This window comes from Lucilia cuprina, chromosome 5 (assembly GCF_022045245.1).
Source record: "Lucilia cuprina isolate Lc7/37 chromosome 5, ASM2204524v1, whole genome shotgun sequence".
Lineage (NCBI taxonomy): Eukaryota > Metazoa > Arthropoda > Insecta > Diptera > Calliphoridae > Lucilia > Lucilia cuprina.
The window spans coordinates 34,304,395-34,322,712 of NC_060953.1; the positions used below are offsets into that span (position 1 = coordinate 34,304,395).

The window sequence follows — 18,318 nt, forward strand, 5'->3', positions numbered from 1 at the left end:
TCTGGTATGTACTCTAGTCTATAGTCTAATCTATAGTATAGTTATTATTCTAGTCTATATTCTTGTTTAGAGAATTTTGAGTATATATTGTCTGCAGTTTTGATAATGGTGTTGACTATAGTCTAGTCTATAGTCTTGACAATATTCTATTCAATAGTCTTGCTTATTGTCTAGTGTGTAGTATTCACTATAATCTAGGCTATATTATTGACTACAGTCTAGTCCTTTGTGTAGTCTAGTCTATTGTCTTACACAGTCTAGTCTATAGTCTTTTTTTATAGTGTAGTCTGTAGTCTAATCTATAGTCTAGTCACTAGACTATAGTCTAGACTATAGACAAGATTATAGGCTACACTATAAACAAGACTAACGAATAGACTGTGTAAAAAAACACTATAGACTAGACTGAAGTCAAGACTATACGCTAGATTATAGTGAATAGTACAAACTAGACAATAAGCAAGACTAGTATTATTAAAACTACTATAGACTATATATACTCAAGATTCTTCTTAGATTTTCAAACAAGCCTCGCACAACAGACTGCACTATATCTCCCGTTAATTATTGAAAACTTTGCTAACTATCTCTACAATAGTTTTTAATATTTCAAATAAATAACCATAAAAGTAAGTTAATTAATCTTTTTGTCTTTTACTGTAAATAAAACCTTTTGTTAAAAATTACTTTTGCTCATTTTTTTATTTTTGTTTGGTTTATTTTTATGACTCCCATTATTATTCATTTAAATTGTTTTTATATTGTGCAATAATTAGTTTTGTGTGAACAAACATTTTGTTTAAACAAAATTTAACAACAACAAAACGAAACATATCAATAATAGTAAATATTTTGTTTTGTTTTTTAATAAAATATTTTAAAGAAATAATTGAAACAGTGGTAAATAAATAATTATTTTAACTATTAAATTATATTTATAGTCGTACTTTGTCATAAAAGTCAAACATTGTTTGTATCATCATATTTTTATTATTTATTAATTTTAAATTTTTTATTATTATTTTTCCTATTTTTATTGCATGAAATAAAACAGTTTCGTATGTCTGTAGCATCGTGTTCACATTGAATTGCAAACATTTTATTTTAACACAATTTTTATCCATATTGAGGATAACAAGTTAATTGTTGTTGTTATTGTTATTGTCTAATACACGCCAAGAAAATTAGGTTTAATTGAAAATATATGTTAAATGTTAATTAATATAATGAAATGCCATTTAATCAATATAATTTTCTCATAGAAGTAAAAAAACGCTAATTAATTGGTTAAAAGTGCAATGGATTGGTTTTAGAGTTTGATCCAGAAATTTCTCTGTGTGTATTAAACATAAATAATAAAAATAATATACTTTTGCAACACTTTTCAAAACAACATTTAATAATAAATGATCTAGAATCATAGTCATGTGTTTTAAAACATTCAGTTCTAGATTTGTATTTGGGCTAAAGAATTTACTTTTTTTTAATTATCAATATTAACATAAATAAATAAGTAAAATTTTGTTTTAATTATATTCGTCTGGTGGCGATACAATGTCAACACTTCTAAACGCCTTGCAATGACGATGATGTTGAATGTTTAAAAAAAGTAGACGAATTCAATGTTATTCTTTTTGTACTTTGTCAATATTGTTCGTTTGAGTACTCGCATTGACAAGTTCAATTGCTAGTTGGTTGTTCGATAAAGTCTATTAACATTTTTTTGATTTTGGAAATGTTTTTTTGTTTGTATCAAAATAATTTTTATTCGTTTCAATGGCTAATGTTTTGCGCTAAGTATTTCAATTTCATAAATGGTAAATAATCTCGCCATATAGAACCAAAAAGCAACTTGACACTGTACCAGATTTTTCAAATACTTGTTTAAACAATGTCGTATTATTGGACAATTTTTTTTATTAACCAAACAATAAGATTTTCAAAATAAGATTTAATTTTAAGTAAGTGAAAAAAGATGCAAAAAATACATATTGTAGTCGCTTTAGAATTGGTAAGATACAATGTAAATACTACCTATGAGTATTGAAAATCAACTTGACGCAGGGGTCATTTGACCTTTTACTGTATGATGTCTCTGACTTCTTGAATAGTAATAATAGAAAATATTTCAAATAAATTACGTTTATTAATGATCTCGAATATTTTCTGTTTGTGTATTGTTAAAATATGTCTTATGGTTGAATAATGGTTAAAAGATCAAACTATCCACAGACGTTATGACAATTTTACAAGTGTCCAAAATGTCTATAAGAAAAAACAAATAAAGTCCATGGATTTCTAAAGTGTATTTATCAAAAAAAAGGCTTAATTTAGCGAAGCCGGTGTTCGGAATGCCGCAAGGTTTAAAACGCCTGCATCCGACTATTCAGGATACTTATTATTTGTTTTAAATAATAACACCTTCACATATTATTATGTCCTATAGTTCATATGACGAACAAAGTGTAATTAAATGCTTTCGGTTCTATCTCTCTTCAGCTAAAATTTGAAGTTGTCTTCAAAATGTATGTTGAAAGTGGCTTTTGCAATGACTTCATCCCTCCATCCATCTTCCATTTAATTTATTTATTGGAATTTTATTTGTTCTGATTCAGATTTCTTGATTTCATAATAACACAGGCGAGAATGTCTGGAAGATCCGTAGCTTAAGGTTCCACGATTTAAATTCGTGCAAAAGTATGGATTTGACGCAAAAGTTGGAAAATTCTAATTTATGGGTTTCCATGTATTTAACATGCCGAATTCTTGATTGGCTTTTGATATTTGTTATTAAAATGGATTCTACAAGATAACAAAGAGATGTTACGACTTTTAAGTATGTAATGGGTATTTCGAACTCGCTGATGTTTACACCAACCAACGTTTACTGGTTCCAGTTCCAGAGATCTTAATTTCTATGCCGGTCATTCAAATGTAGCTCGCACATTTCACAACTCTACACCCCCTGATATGCCTATTGGTCTCGACGGCTCTTAACGAGCGGAGTATCGTAGAATCAATCCGATACATTAATGAGAAAAAAAAGCGACAGAGGGACAATCCTAAAGCCCGATTTCCCTCCTGACTCCTAGTTTTCATTTCGAGCATAGATTCTTTAAATTTCACATATGATAAGGAAAAGACACTTCTAGTTGAAAACAGTCAGCAATTCTACACTCTTTCCTACGAAGTTACAAAACGTTGTTAAAAATGTAAAAATAAACAATTTCACACTATACGTTATTTTAAAATTTCACTAACAGAGTCTACAGCAACATTTTTCACTATCTTGACGAATTAGGTAAATACAAATTTAGGCGTCCCTGTTCCGACATTAAAACACTCAACATTTTAGACATAATTTCACAGGCCAAATGCAGTGTCGCGCAAACTGCGAAGTATAAGCAAGGTTTTCAAACCTCTAGCTTTCAGTGCCTTCAAAACAATTGGCCGATAAGTGGTCTACGTTCCAGTATGGTCTTCTTCGCTGAGTGATAATAAATGGAGAAATATTAAATGCTACTAAAATTCGGTGTTACGAAAGCACCATCTACACGGGATATAAGTTTCCTCCTATATGCCCAGTCATTTTGTAATTTATGGTTTTGAACTGTAAGAGAGGCAATAATTGACTTGTTGTAAAAGAAACTTCAGGAAGGAAAAATAACAGGACAAATCTTAATGGGCTTAATCATACACAATTGGAAGAGGAGATTAGAATGAATTTAGATCATTCGATGAAGACAATGAAATGTTCCTTCATTGCCAGAATTTTCTCGAAATTAGATTCAAATAACTTGGAAGCCATGTTATATCAGATATGATTCAAATAATTTGGAAGCCATCAGCATGAATACCATTTAAAAAAAAAAAAAAAGAATAAAACTTTGTCCTTTATACTGTCGACAAATTCCTTTCATTCGTTGATTTATAAAGTGAAATCTTTTGCGGTTGTCAGATCTTACAACATTGTCAGTAAAATGTTCAAAAAATTTTTAAAAATCGTCTAAACTTACAAATTTTCTTTTACAACGCTGTCAGAAAAAGCATTACTGAAAATATAGCAAGACAAAATTTGGCATTTAACTGCCAACGTTGTAAGATCTAACAAACGTATATACATAACATTACTCTAGAACTAGAAAATAATCTAGAGTTTTTCCTGGATATGTAAGTAATATTCGTGTTAGTTTGTAATAAATTTTTGCTGCAATCAAGGAAATCATATACATTTACTAAATTATTATTAATAATTTTATGTGGAAACAATAGAATATAAAATAATAAATTAAGTTTGAAAAAGTAAACATTTGTACAACTAAAACAAACATGATGATTTAACCATCTATACATCCATCTATACACCTGAGGTGAAAAATCGCACAAAATTCACAAAATAATTAAACTCGTGCAGATGCTGTTGTAGGAATATGTTGTGTGAGTTGTTTTTTAATGTATTTTATTGCCTTTCATGATGCGCACTAATTAATTTGTTCATCAAATAATCAAACAAAACAAATAATTGAGTTGTTAAATTTAAACTAAACCTAAAAAATCAACAAATAAGTTGCAAGACAACAAACAACCGATGATATTTTGTTTGAAGTCATATCAACAAAATAATGCTGAATGTGTTTTTTAATAAAAATTAAACTTAATAAGTAATCAATAATTAATAATGATACAAATTCCTTGATCCAATTTGTTATAAGTTGATTTGTATTGTTTGTTATAGTATTCTCTTCCCATATAAAATTCAATTAATTTTTTCTGTTATTTTTTTCATACACCATAACACTTTTGTTATTTTGTTATTACCTTGAAATCACACAAAATTCAATACCCTCTTGTTTGGCATTTTCAAGAAACCGTCACAAGGGTTAGTTTCTGTCAAGTATTGATTTCAAAATATCGAAATTATATAAAAAAAAAAAAAAATTCAGAAACAATCATTATTCGTGAACTTCTTTTAGTAATTGCATTAAAGTACCAAACAATAAAATTGTTATTAACAAATTTTGCGGTATTTATTGTTAACAAGTTGTTAAATTAGCAAAAAAACATGGCTCTTAACAAAATCTTGCGAACAATCTTGTATACAAACAAACATCTAAAACTGCAATCTAATTACACACGTGTTAAGACCAAATAAAAGTAACATTTTTATACAACTAAAAAATATAAAGAAAAAATTAAAAAAAATCCAACTCAATGTTAACAAGACTCCACTGGTTACTAACCGCGCACTTGGACCAACAAAAGATTTAATACTAACAACATCATTGATTGGTTGGCAGTCAAAACCAAAAAAAAGATGTTTAGACATTATTGTTTGACAACCATTAACTTGGCCATTTTATACTAAACTAATCAATTTTATTTGCTAATTGATCTTACAGTAAAGTGGACAAATATAATAATTTCGTGTGGAATTATCGGTTTGAATATTTCCTCGTAAGAAACTATTTACGCAAAAACTTAACATTGAAAAGTAATAAGTTATAAAACGGATAAAATCAGTTTTCAATACTTATAGATTGGCATTTCCATTTAAAAGGCAATGAAGGCATGTACTTACTAGACTCGATTACATATATGTACTAAAATAAGTAGATACATATGTACTTACAAATAGGGAATTAAAAATCTGTTTTTTACTTACTATTCTGTACCATCAAGTAATTTAGACTGTATAATGTAGTCATACCAAAGTAATGGTATACGCACAATTAGGACGAACGACGAATTTCGTATAGCACGACGTAGTAGACGACAACAATTCGTTGCGTATATTCGTCGAATGGAACACAATCGTATTCCATGGAAATAGTAAAGAAAACTGTACTCACACTCGCCAAATTTCATCAAATTCGGACTATCGGAATTGGTCTTAAAACAATTTTCCCCAATTAATTCATCGTTCATCTTTCGTTACGTACGACGAATTTTGTCATACGCAATGATTGTGTACATTTTTATACACCCAAGTGTGTACTATTTCTGGCGACGAATAATCATTCTGAAAAATTCGTCGTTCGTCCCAATTGTACTATAAGTCCTTGTATAAGAATACGTCATTGCTGTTGTAACAGTTTAAAATCTGCAATTTTAATACGGGAGCTCGGAGTTGATATGTTGGAAATTTATTATAGACGACACGCAATATGCAGGTACAGTAGGCTTCATTTTGATGTCAGTTGTGCCAAAGAAAATGTAAGGTACTTCTTTATTTCTTCTTTTGTCGTTGGGAGTTTTCTAAGAACGACATTCATGCGGTAAATTGAAACCGTGGTATTGATGGCGTCTCTATGAATATTCTACTCGTTTACACAGAGGTACTTATTTGGTACTCTTTTCATCCCACTGTGTGATGTCAAAGTTGGTGACATCCCAAGAGAAATTGTTTTGTCGGAATGACATTATATTCCTTAATTGGGTGGACTTCGTTTTCTCATGTAATTAGTGTCGGAGGTTTTTGCATGCAATCCGTTGAAGTCCGTAGGGCAACATTTTAGCAGCATTGCATTTTTCTTCACTGTACATCCCTCAGCGAAAGAGAACACACTGAACCAGCAAATTTGGCCACTGACTGGCATATTGGTTTATAGGTAGCCAATAGGGTTTCTTTTTGTATTCCCCAAGTTCTGCCAGATAGCGCTTGTTTTGCTCGTAATTGCTTGTGACATGAGATCAGGTGTTAAGAAGGCAAATAAAAATGACCTTTGGGCTTCATCGATTACGGGTCTAAACTCATGTTTTCCCTCAAGAAAAGACTGCTTCTAATAAATTCAAGTAATGTTCACTGAAGAAATTGGTACTTCTCCGAGATAACCATTCAATAATTCTCATAGATCATCAAAGTTTTGACATAGTGCTACAGTCGTCGTATACGTTATTACCTACCTTGTGGAGGTATGGGGAGTTAAGAGATGTATAATTTAAACTGTAGGACTTTTTCAAGTTGTTAAACATGGTAAACTGATGTCCTGAAAGAGTATGGTCTAACTTTAAAGCTTTCGACAAATACAATGAAATCAGACCTTTGCTAATTTAAGCCGGTGCATGTTTCGGAATCGATGCTGAGAGAAGGAACGCCTCAAGAGTGTTCCCGAATGGTATGGCTTCAGCATCAGGATGACGCTCCCATTTTTCAAAACAATTGGTGAAAGATAGCTGGTCGTTAACAGATTATAAATCCAGAGAAAATGGCCTCTGCAACCTAAGAATAAGTGTAATATTGTGCAATATCCGAGACTAGAAGATTTCCATTCAGAGTCGGAAATGATTGTATATGCAAACTTGAAAGTGTTTTTGTTATCCTTCTTCGTCGGGAGGTGTATTACCCATTTTATATTTTTCAACGGCCGTTTTAAATCTCTAATTTCAGTTTTTTTGAAACTTTGTTAAACTAATTTTAAAATTTTTAAATGATCTCATGGGGATTTATGGACAACAGATAAGTGAATAAAACAATAAAAAAATTTGATCAATAATTCTTACAGTTTAGCTGTACCTGCGATTTGAACCCTGTGGATTTTGGAAAAATCTAATTTTTTGTAAAATTTTACAAAATACGTATTAATTTTTTACTGTTGCACATTTTAAACAAAGTATTTTCATGGTATTTAAGACTAGATAATATAAAATATATATTCCGAATTTTATTCAAATCGGACATTCACAACCCATGAAATGTGGAGTTCAAATGTCAAATTTTGCAAAATATTGTGAATTCTCAGTATACCATGTCGAAACGGGCAAAATTCGCAACTACTCTTTCCTGAATTCTAAACAAAACTTCCAATACATTTCTGTTTTTAAAGTATCACAATGCCCATGCACATGCACAACATTTTAAGAATTGTCATAACGTCAATGGACACTTATTGGTGTGCCATAACGCCTATGGACATTATGACACGATACCGTTCTTAATATTCCTTGATGTAATTTTTTTTGTAACATTCAGTTGCTCTGTTTTTTTCCATTTGTATTTTAAACGAAGCTACTTCTCTTATTATTCTCATCTTCTGAAGAACAATTTACTTTAACTGCACCTGTTTTGATAAAAAAACAAAAAAACTTAATACCTACTTCCTAATTATAATATACATATAGCTATTTATAACAACTCATGTTCAATCATAAAATCTAGTTACAAAAGTCAAAAATAAACATAAATTCATAAACTAAACATAAATTTTAAATTTGGTAAAATCGTGTCCTCAAGTATCTTGTCTGATGATTTAAAATTTTGTATGCCTTTCTAAACACCTTGAATACTTTTTTCTTTCGATTTCTGTTGTTAATAAAATCAAAAATTATGTATTTATTTTGTTTTTGTTTATACTTGTTTATGCATTAAAAATTAACTATAACAACAATGAATTAAGAGAAAAAAATTGTTTTTGTTGTCAAGATGATTTTTCTGTACATTTACTTTTCCATCAGTTTAGTTCAGTTTTATTTTGAAATATTCAAATTCATCATTTAAACGAGTGTAAATCTCTTCAATTCAAGACAATACAACTTGCTTGTAGTACTTGTGGTTGTCGGTCTGCCTTCGATTGTCTTGTCGACTTGAGATGTTGAGGTCAAAATTATGTTTTCATTAATATAATAGTATTCGTAACTACATATGTATTTGATATTTATTTGTATTTGATACTTTAAAGATTTACACACAAACCCACCTATCAAGCAGAAAGTAATTTTAATAGTAATTTTATTGGCAACTCAATTGCTTCATATGAAGAGGTACTGTCAATTTAAATGATTTTATTCGTATTTAGAGTAAAGTCTCTAGATAAAGTGGTAATAGATTTATTGATTTCAAGTTTAAATTTATACATCATACATCTTTACATTATTTATCATATGTTTTTCAAATTTTGATATTAGTTTAAATTAACTAATGAATTATTATTATTTTCAAGGATGAGTTTAATACAGGTCAATTAAATGAAGTGCAATTTTGAAAATTTCACGAAATTATTTTTTTTAAATAAATATAAATAAGAGTTCTATATTCATATACATATGTCGAATATTATTATATTACGAATCTGTATTATTAATATTATAAAATATTTAAAAAGTCTAAAAAAATAATTCTTGTAAATAGTAAGTTTATTATTGCAGAAAAACCAAAAAGTACCAGTTAAAGACAGAAAAAGTACTAAAAATTCTGTAAGTTTAATTTTATGCGTCAAAATTTAATATTATTGAAAGAAGAAGAATTGTAATTTACTCCGGGATCTACATGTTTAATTTGATATTTCTATGTGCAATATGGAAAACTCAAAAAGTACCAGTTAAATAACAAAAAAAGTACAAAAATAGTTCTTGGTACCAGATTTACAAATACGACACCATAAGTATATAACATTTTTCAAATGATTTATTATTTTTTTGTTAAGGTTTTTCCACCCCTGTTTTCACACAAACAATTTTCCATTTCTGATTTTCGGTATGTTACCTTCCCCATTTTGGCGTTATTGCAATTCGGAAAAAGAGATGCTGCCAATAAATGTAGTCAGTCAATCTTTGGTATTTTTTGACCTGGGGTCGAAATAGGGATCCTTACAATCTTTTACCACGGTAACACCCAAGGTGGAGTTTCCGACTTTATATTTTTCCGATTTGTGATGCAAAGTAAAGTCTATAGTTTTTGCGCAGCAACAGGGTGAGCTTGTTAATCCTGGCCCTTCTCATGAAAGCGAAGTTTATAATAATTTCTCCTTCGATGCAAATGGAATTATGTGACAGACCACTTTATCCTAATAAATTTACCCTAATAGAAGTGGTTGAAATTGGTTCAAAAATACAAATCTGACAAATGCGGCAGATAAAATTTTGTACTAATTGTTTGTAGTAGGTATTGTAAAGGATAGTGGAGATCGGCCCTTTTGCAACTGCATATAGTGCCATCTTTGCTTAAACATGAAATTTAAATTCCTCTAACAAATGTTATGATTACAGAACCATCGAGCCAGTTCTTCAGAGATCGTTTTTAATAGACCTAAGATGGATAAGGGTCATTCAGTAATATACATATATAATATCGAGCATGTTATATGCGAACATAAAGTCCAATGTTGAGAAACTTAGTTTCCTAACTAAATAAAAATTATATATACATTAATATATACATTAATAATTATATATACATTAATAATTATTTTAGTTATATTTAAAGTGTCGTAATTGATCTGAAATTTGTATATTTAACAGTTTCAAAATTTGTTGGGACATTTTTTGTATCTTTTCATATACACAATTTGAATATTAAAGCATAAATTTTTTTATAAAATCTCACATAATTTCAACATTAAGATCTTGTATAAGAGATAAGGACTAAAATTAACAATTAAATAGTTGTACGCAATTAAATAATAGGCATTTATTAACTATTTTCAAATTTGTACGTATAACATGTATATTTATGTAGATGAGCGAGTGTAAGATACAATTTTAGGTTAAACATGTTTATTATAAAAATGACATAATTAAATAAAATACGTATGTTTGTATGTATGTTTAAAAATTTTCACTTTTTCGGTCATAATTAAATAATGAGGCATTTAAATAAAAGTACACGATTTGTTATCATCTAAAGTATGTATTTAACTATTATTATGACAGATTATTCAAAAGACTTCGAACATTTAAAGAAAAACAAGTGAGAGTGTTATATTCGGTTGTGGCGAATCTCATATACTCACCATCAAACAATATGCCGCAAAAAGAATGCTCCCCTATAAACATCGGGGTTACATTTGGAATATATTTTAAGTCAATTATTGACTTAGGTAAGGTTGATTAAAGGATCAAATCCGAAGAAATACACTAGGACTCTTTTGGGCCTGGAGTGAGGTCGTTTTCATTAAAAAATTGTTCTCTTAAAGTATTTATTTTTAAATGTTCAGAAGCTCAGTTTTTTGGTATATTGTTTTTGTCATTCTGTTTGTAACACATCGAAATATTGGTCACTATGCAAAATTTTATGAGAATCGACCCATAATTGATTCTACTCCCCTTATATAAGGTCCCCTTCAGAAAATGACTTTAACGCACATTCCTGTCTTAAAAATACTAGTATATAGATGAAATTCGACATAAGTAAGTTTCATACGAGTCAAAATCTCTCTAAAAAATTTTATGAGGATCGGTCCGTGATTGACACTACCCCAAATATAAGGTCCTGTTCAGAAAATTACTGCAACACTGATTAATGACGAGTGTAAAGATGAAATTCGACAAAAAAATAATTTAATACGAACCAAATTCTGTCTACCAAATTTTATGAGGATCGACCCATATTTGATCCTACCCTCCTATATAAGGTTCCCTTCAGAAAATTACTTTAACGTTTATAACTGGCCTAAAAATACGAGTTTCATACGATTTCATTCGAATCAAACGAGTTTTGATGGTGGATATATAAGATTCGGCATAGCCGAATATAACACCCCTATTTCTTTAATCAGTTTTAGTGAGGAAATGTAAACCTTACCTCTGGAAGAGTATTGAGTTAAAGCTTTCTTGCAATCCAATACGGTCTTAGATTAAGCCCTGTGGGTGTCATATTTATTCTAATCCAATTTACACATTTCGTTATTGCTCAGACTTCTGTCTGGAAGCTTGTATTATGATTGGGTAAACGGTGGTATATCTTTGTTTTTGGGTTTTCAATATAGAATCACAGCTCCATTTTGCCTCCCAATTTAGAGCCATCTGTGTCGCAATGGATTCCGCATGACCAAGACATTCTATCTGCGATCAGAGTTTCCGACATATTCTGTATCTGGTATGCACGTCCGATTTGTAAAAAGGATAACTTGTATTTAAATAAGCAAACCCCTTTTCTTAAGATAAAATTCGGACGGTAAGTTATCAATGATCGTTAAGATAATTTTCTAAAGGGGATTCTATATACAGGTGGGATCAATTATGGACCGATACAATTTGGTTAAACAATTTTTACTTGCAAGGAAGCCGAATTTCATTGCAATAACTGTATTTTTATTATGGACCAATCCATATAAAAAATGGTACTGAGATTTTGGCTCGTAGTTAATATCTATATTCGTATAATGATTATAACTCCTACTAAAATCCTTATACTCTTCCTGTATATTCCTAATAATACTCTTGTTGCTATTGGGCATAATACAGTAGAAAATCTAAAATCAAGTCTACTGTGCCCGGATCGGTTGGTAGATTAGTCTATATTAATAACAAAAGGACGGCATAACCGAACCAACCAGCCATCTACCAGATAAACTCCGGCTCTAGTATTAGATTCCATCTTCGATCCATCAGTAAATAGTGCACGCGCCTCAAACAGTACTTCGGATCCAAATCAATCGCCCCTACTGGCAATCACTATTGAACATGTTACTCCGAAGTCCAAGGTCGCAACTAAATAAACAGAAATACACTCAATTGCTGTTTAACCTACTTCATACAGTATTTTGGAGTGGTGATCTCGACTAGTATGTCCAGATCTAATGTTAGTTAATTTTAGAACAAATTCACAATATTTATTTATTATTTATTAATTTTTTTACAACCTTTAATTTTTCTCAATTTCTTTACAATATTTTTCCAATATTTTACAATAAACTCCCCAAAAAATATAAATATAAAAATAGTATAAAAACATAGTAAACCCATAAAAACTACTCTCAATTTAATTAGAGTCAATGGTACTGGTTTCGTAGACATCTTATGTTTCATGTATAATTCAATATTATTATTTTTATCGAAATTCGACAGGTCATGCATCCATTTGTATAAAATACCAGCAACATTTAATGAATGAATTAAACGATTAATTGGCTGTATCAAATACGAATGATCTTTCATATAAGCACAAATCTGATTTAGGACTACAATCGTAGATAAAATATCAAATTCACTGTAGCATTTCTTTGATTCTACATACATTTGAAAATCCCAATAGTTGGTAAGTGTTGCCACATTAGTCGGGTAGCTGCGCATTATGTCATAGATGAAATAATCCTCTACCACATCTAGAAGTTGTATCTGCTTAAGGGGAATGTGCAATGACTGTATTAGATCACTGTCGAAATTGGATTTCAGTAAGAAGGTATAATTAGCTTTAATCAATTGTTCTATGTCGTTAATTTTGAATACACTACCACTATTAAAGGCATTATAAAGACGTCCCTGAAAAGTGGCACAAAGTAGCATGGTGCCAAAAATACAAACAAAAAATGAAAACTTGATTACATAGGATTTTATACGTAAAGGTCGGGAATTTCCCAGAGCCAGACCTACAATATCTATCCAGGTAACCGACCTAGACAAATAGTAGTGAGCTAATTGTACTATAACAACAACTAAAAGTGACTGCAGACCAAGAACTAACCAGGTAATGGGACCAAAAGGTTTAATAAGCCATATTCCCACAAATTCATGTCGATTATGCTCACTGATGACCATGACAAGTGGCATAAATGCATACGTAGTACTTTCGGCAAAAAAACGACTTCGAACAGGATAATGATAGTAACCCAGTAAAACGTCCACCTTGTTTTCATTTAAAAAACGAAACGTTCCAACTGAAGTGCCATTTTCATACACCCTACCACCACTATCGCCAGCATTGTAATACATACGCAATTTAAAATTTAACTTTTTGGCCATTATCTGAATCATATTCGCCTCTACGCCTTCAATGTGATCGATTTCTGTGCCATCTTTTGTCAAGTTGAAACGATAAAATAATGAACTATTCCGTATGTACATGGTGACGGGACAATTGTGGAAATTTCTAAATTTATAGGGAAATAATTCCTTATTTTGAAATTGTCCATTTCGAAAGAGATTCACTTGTTCGACAACAACTTGGCGACAATGATGAGGATGAAATACATCGAAGGAATATAATTTGAATGTTCCATTTCTTACATATACTGCTACTACAACATCAACAATATTCAATTGAAATGATGTTTCCAATATAGATTTCACCTCTTGGTCTCGCTTTAACGGTTTCGCAACATCCATTACTATAAAATATTCACCCATGTTTTCGTTGTAATCGTTTTTGACGGCCACCAATAATGAGCTGAAAAGAAGAACAAAAAAATTGAAAATTTGTAATTATTGGTCCTCTAATCGAAAAAGTTTCTGAAAAAATCGATAGGATAAATATGAACAATATAAAGTCGACTTTGTTTTTGTTCTTATTTAGTCCAAACTAAAAAAAAAAAAATCTCTCTAAACCCCGTGAGTTTAAATAAAACTTACCGAAATCCCTTGTACGAATCAACATACCATAAATTGTGATAGGAAACCTTGGTTACACGTTCGTGGCTATTTTTGGACTTCATAAAAATTTCATATTTCATGAATTTAGAATGCGTTAAGGCTTCCGTTAAATAATCTGAAACTACATTCTGATAATATTTCGAATATTCCATATATACTCCAACGCTCATCATAAATGTTTTCGTTTCATAATATTTCGAAACGGCGCCATCAATTGATTTTTGAGGTCTTAGGATATTAAAGTTCCATTGACTAATATTTAAAGCCTGAGCAAATGAAATCCATGAAAAAGTAATTATTATTCTCGCTGACAACTGCATGTTAATTAAACTGGATATGTCTAACGTGTTATATCCTTAAATACCTAGAACGACCCATACTTTCTGACAAATCAGCATTTTTAATTAGACCACATTTCTTGTAATTTCGAAAACTTTTGTTGTTTAACTGCAATTATGTAGTTCGAAGAGATAATTTTATAATTTTTTATTAATTAAAATGTAAACAAAAGAAAAAACAAGTTGTTAGAGAAGTTACTGGAAGTAGGGAGGGTAAGTTTATGAATTTATTTGTAATCTCATCAGCGATTTGTGCTATAAAAAAAGGGTTGAAATTGTAGACAAATCTAGTCTCTTTGCTTTTGTCACTAGAAACAAAGCGTAAGAAAAATTACTTTATACAACAGAAGACACTGAAGATACTAACTGATATGATTTTAAGTTTATTACTATGTACAACTTGCAACCATATTCAATAAGATTTGAAGAGGATATATCGTAATACTAATGTGTCTTACATTACCTAAAGGTTGAAAGTGTTAACACCAACATCAGCATTACCATTAGTACGGATGATTGTAGAGTTAAAACCAACAACGTATAACACTTAATTAAACAGTGTTAAACACCTTGCCGAAACTCACTCTGAATGATTAATATATATCGAAAACAGAAAAGGTTCGAATATCGGTAATGAACATGATCACTTTATGGGCAAAATCGAGTTCATTCTTAAAATCGAAGTACTATTCTGTTTGGACAAGGACAATATTAAACAAGTAGGAAAGTATAGTCGCGCATGGCCGACCATATAATACCCTGTAGTTGTGAGAATTAATACTTTGAAAAATTTCACTATGTAAGTAATGTATACTAATATTATTAATGTATTGATTTGAATTTGACATATTTGGATTCATTAATATTTTATTTTAATTAATATTTTGTTTAATTAATTGTTGATAATTTTCTTTAAATAAAATATAGATATTTTATTATAATGAATTAAATTTAGATTTTTGAAATTGACGAAAAATAAGGTTGATGTTTATATATTTATGGAAGGAACACATATGGCATAAAATATTTTATCTTGGTACCAAAAATGTGTTTCTTTAAAAAAAATTAAATTTTTAAAATCCTGATTATTTTTTTTTAAGATTGTGTAATGTCTACCACACCCACCCCATTTCCCTGAGCAAGGTCGAGTTGAATAAATGGTAGAGCGGGAAAACCGTTACATAATTATTGGCGCCCAACGTGGGGCCTGCATAGTAAAAGTAAACGAATCAACATCTAGTTAAAAAAAACTAACGTTTAATGCAAGTCCTATTATTCAGTTATTTTATTTTTTTATATAATATGTTGTAAATTGGAGTACAGAAATAAACTTTTAGTTTATTACTGTCCATTTATAAAATGTTATATAAATTTATTTTATTCTATAAATCTTTTTGCAATTGGAATTTTGATTCAATTATGAATAGTTGACATACCTTTGCAATAGAATTATAACTTTTAATTTTTTTAAATGTATAGCTTTGAGAATTTAAATTTTGACATGCTATTTGAAAAATTTTTACTCGAATTATACATTTAATTTTTATTCATTTCATTAATTTTTTTCTTTTATTTGTATCAGGATTTTTTTTTTTTGATAATTAATATGAAATACATTATATCAAACATCAACCTTAGAAGTAGTCATTTAAAAGGAAAAGCATATAAAAAAAGAAGAGAGAGAATTTTTTTTAATAACAAAAAGGAAGAGCATTTTATTTTTTATTAATAATTGGTGATAATGCCTTTGACTCGTAGTCCAAGTGAACCTATGGTTCAAATAATTGATGACACCTCGACTGAGGAAAATGTTAATCAACCTAATACACAATCTCAAGGTGCTATACCACGGGTTCAGACTAGATCTCAGGCTCGCAGAGCACTTGAATTAAATCCGCAAAGTAATCAGAGAATACCACATACAACGGCCGATAATCCGATTTCAGAATATCGAGTTCAAACTATGATTTCCGAATCTTTTCATAATTTTAGAGCTGAAATTTCCGAAATGATTGGTAGTGAATTACATAATGTTCTTTCGTCTTATAATTTAAATATGGATGAGAATAGGAACAGATCTGAATTAGGGAATGTAAATTGTAGAATTTCACGACCGTTAGATAATTCCTTCGATCAATTGTCGATTTCCAAGGATAGAACATCAAATATCATTCACAATTGGCATGTAACGTTTAAGGGTAGCTTAGATGAAATTACAGTAGATGAGTTTATTTATCGGATAAATACTTTAACATCTATTCATTTAAATGGCAATTACAACCTTCTATGTAAATGTGCCCATGTGTTGTTTGAGGATAAGGCAAGACAATGGTTTTGGCGGTTTCATCTCCAGACTGGGAATTCATTTACCTGGTTGGAATTATGTCATGAATTAAAACGTCAATTTAAGGATATGAGCTCAGATTTTGATATAAAGGATGATATGCGTAGACGTAGACAAAAGTTGAATGAGCGATTTGATGAATTTTTAGATGTTATGCTATGCATGGCAGACAAATTAAGATCTCCTTTAACTGAACAAGAGCTTGTGGAAATTATTAGTAGAAATTTGAGAAATAATATTCGGCATGAATTATTGCATGTAAATATTAGCGATATTTCGACATTAAGACGAGAAATTAGAAAGCAAACTTCCATGGTCAAATATCAGAATTATCCCATAACAAAATAGAACCAGATAATAGTGATGACAATGATGATCGAATTGAGGCAGTTAATATTAATTTGTTAAAATGTTTGAATTGTGATGAAATGAGTCACAGGTATCAGGATTGTTTGCTACGGTTGTGGAACATTGGATACTTATAAGCCGAATTGTTCCAAGTGTCAGAAACAAAATAAACATTTAAACTTGAAAGCGGATGTGCATCTGAAAAAGGATACACATCCATACAGAAAGGCATTAAACTAACTTCTGAATTTAATAATACAAAAGTTTCTTTAAATTGTTTAGAACAATTATATCACACGCGTGTTAAGGAAATAAACGAAAATAATATACGTAAATTTTGTCAATCAAATAAGAGGAAAACTAGATCAGCAATTCGCATAAAAACATACTGGAGAAATTGTAAAAACCTACAAAAACAATGTATATCGGCCATTGTTACCAACAGTATTGATATTAGACCTTATGTTAATGTGTTTGTTTTTGGGAAAATGTATTTATCACTATTAGATAGTGGTGCTATTATTACTTGTTTTGGAAGTGATTTAGCAAAACAAATAATGACTGAAGAGCTAATAAATTCTAATGAATTGAATAAATTTTTAGGTAAAGTGAAAACTGCGGACGGAAAACAACAGGAAGTGACTGGTTCAATAGTAATAGAATTATCGTTCGAGGGAAAAACTAAAAGGCTTAAAGTATTAATAGTACCTAATTTGAAACAGAATATTATTTGCGGTATGGATTTTTGGAATCTTTTTGATATTAGAATTATACCTACTATATCTGAAGTATCTACATTAGCTGAAGAAAAAAATTATTATCCATGTTCTCCGTTACAACGACAAAAATTGAATGCTATTATTACCCTATTTCCGTCTTCTGAATGTGAAGGTTTAGGGAAAACTACATTAGTCGAACATATTATTGACACTGGGGACGCTAAACCTATTAAACAAAAATATTATCCTATATCACCTGCTCGGGAAA

The 18,318-nt window shown here is 30.0% G+C and overlaps 1 protein-coding gene across 1 annotated transcript in view; it reads right to left on the reverse strand.

Moving 5' to 3' along the window:
• The window catches only part of LOC111679553, a 20,570-nt gene extending 5,949 nt beyond the window's left edge, over positions 1 to 14,621 (reverse strand). The window contains exons 1-2 of the mRNA XM_046952448.1: positions 14,281 to 14,621; positions 12,666 to 14,098 (exon numbers count right to left, since the gene is read on the reverse strand). Of these exons, the coding sequence (XP_046808404.1) occupies positions 12,666 to 14,098; positions 14,281 to 14,621 (1,774 nt within the window). The remainder of the gene's footprint in view (positions 1 to 12,665; positions 14,099 to 14,280) is intronic.
• Positions 14,622 to 18,318: the final 3,697 nt, after the last annotated feature.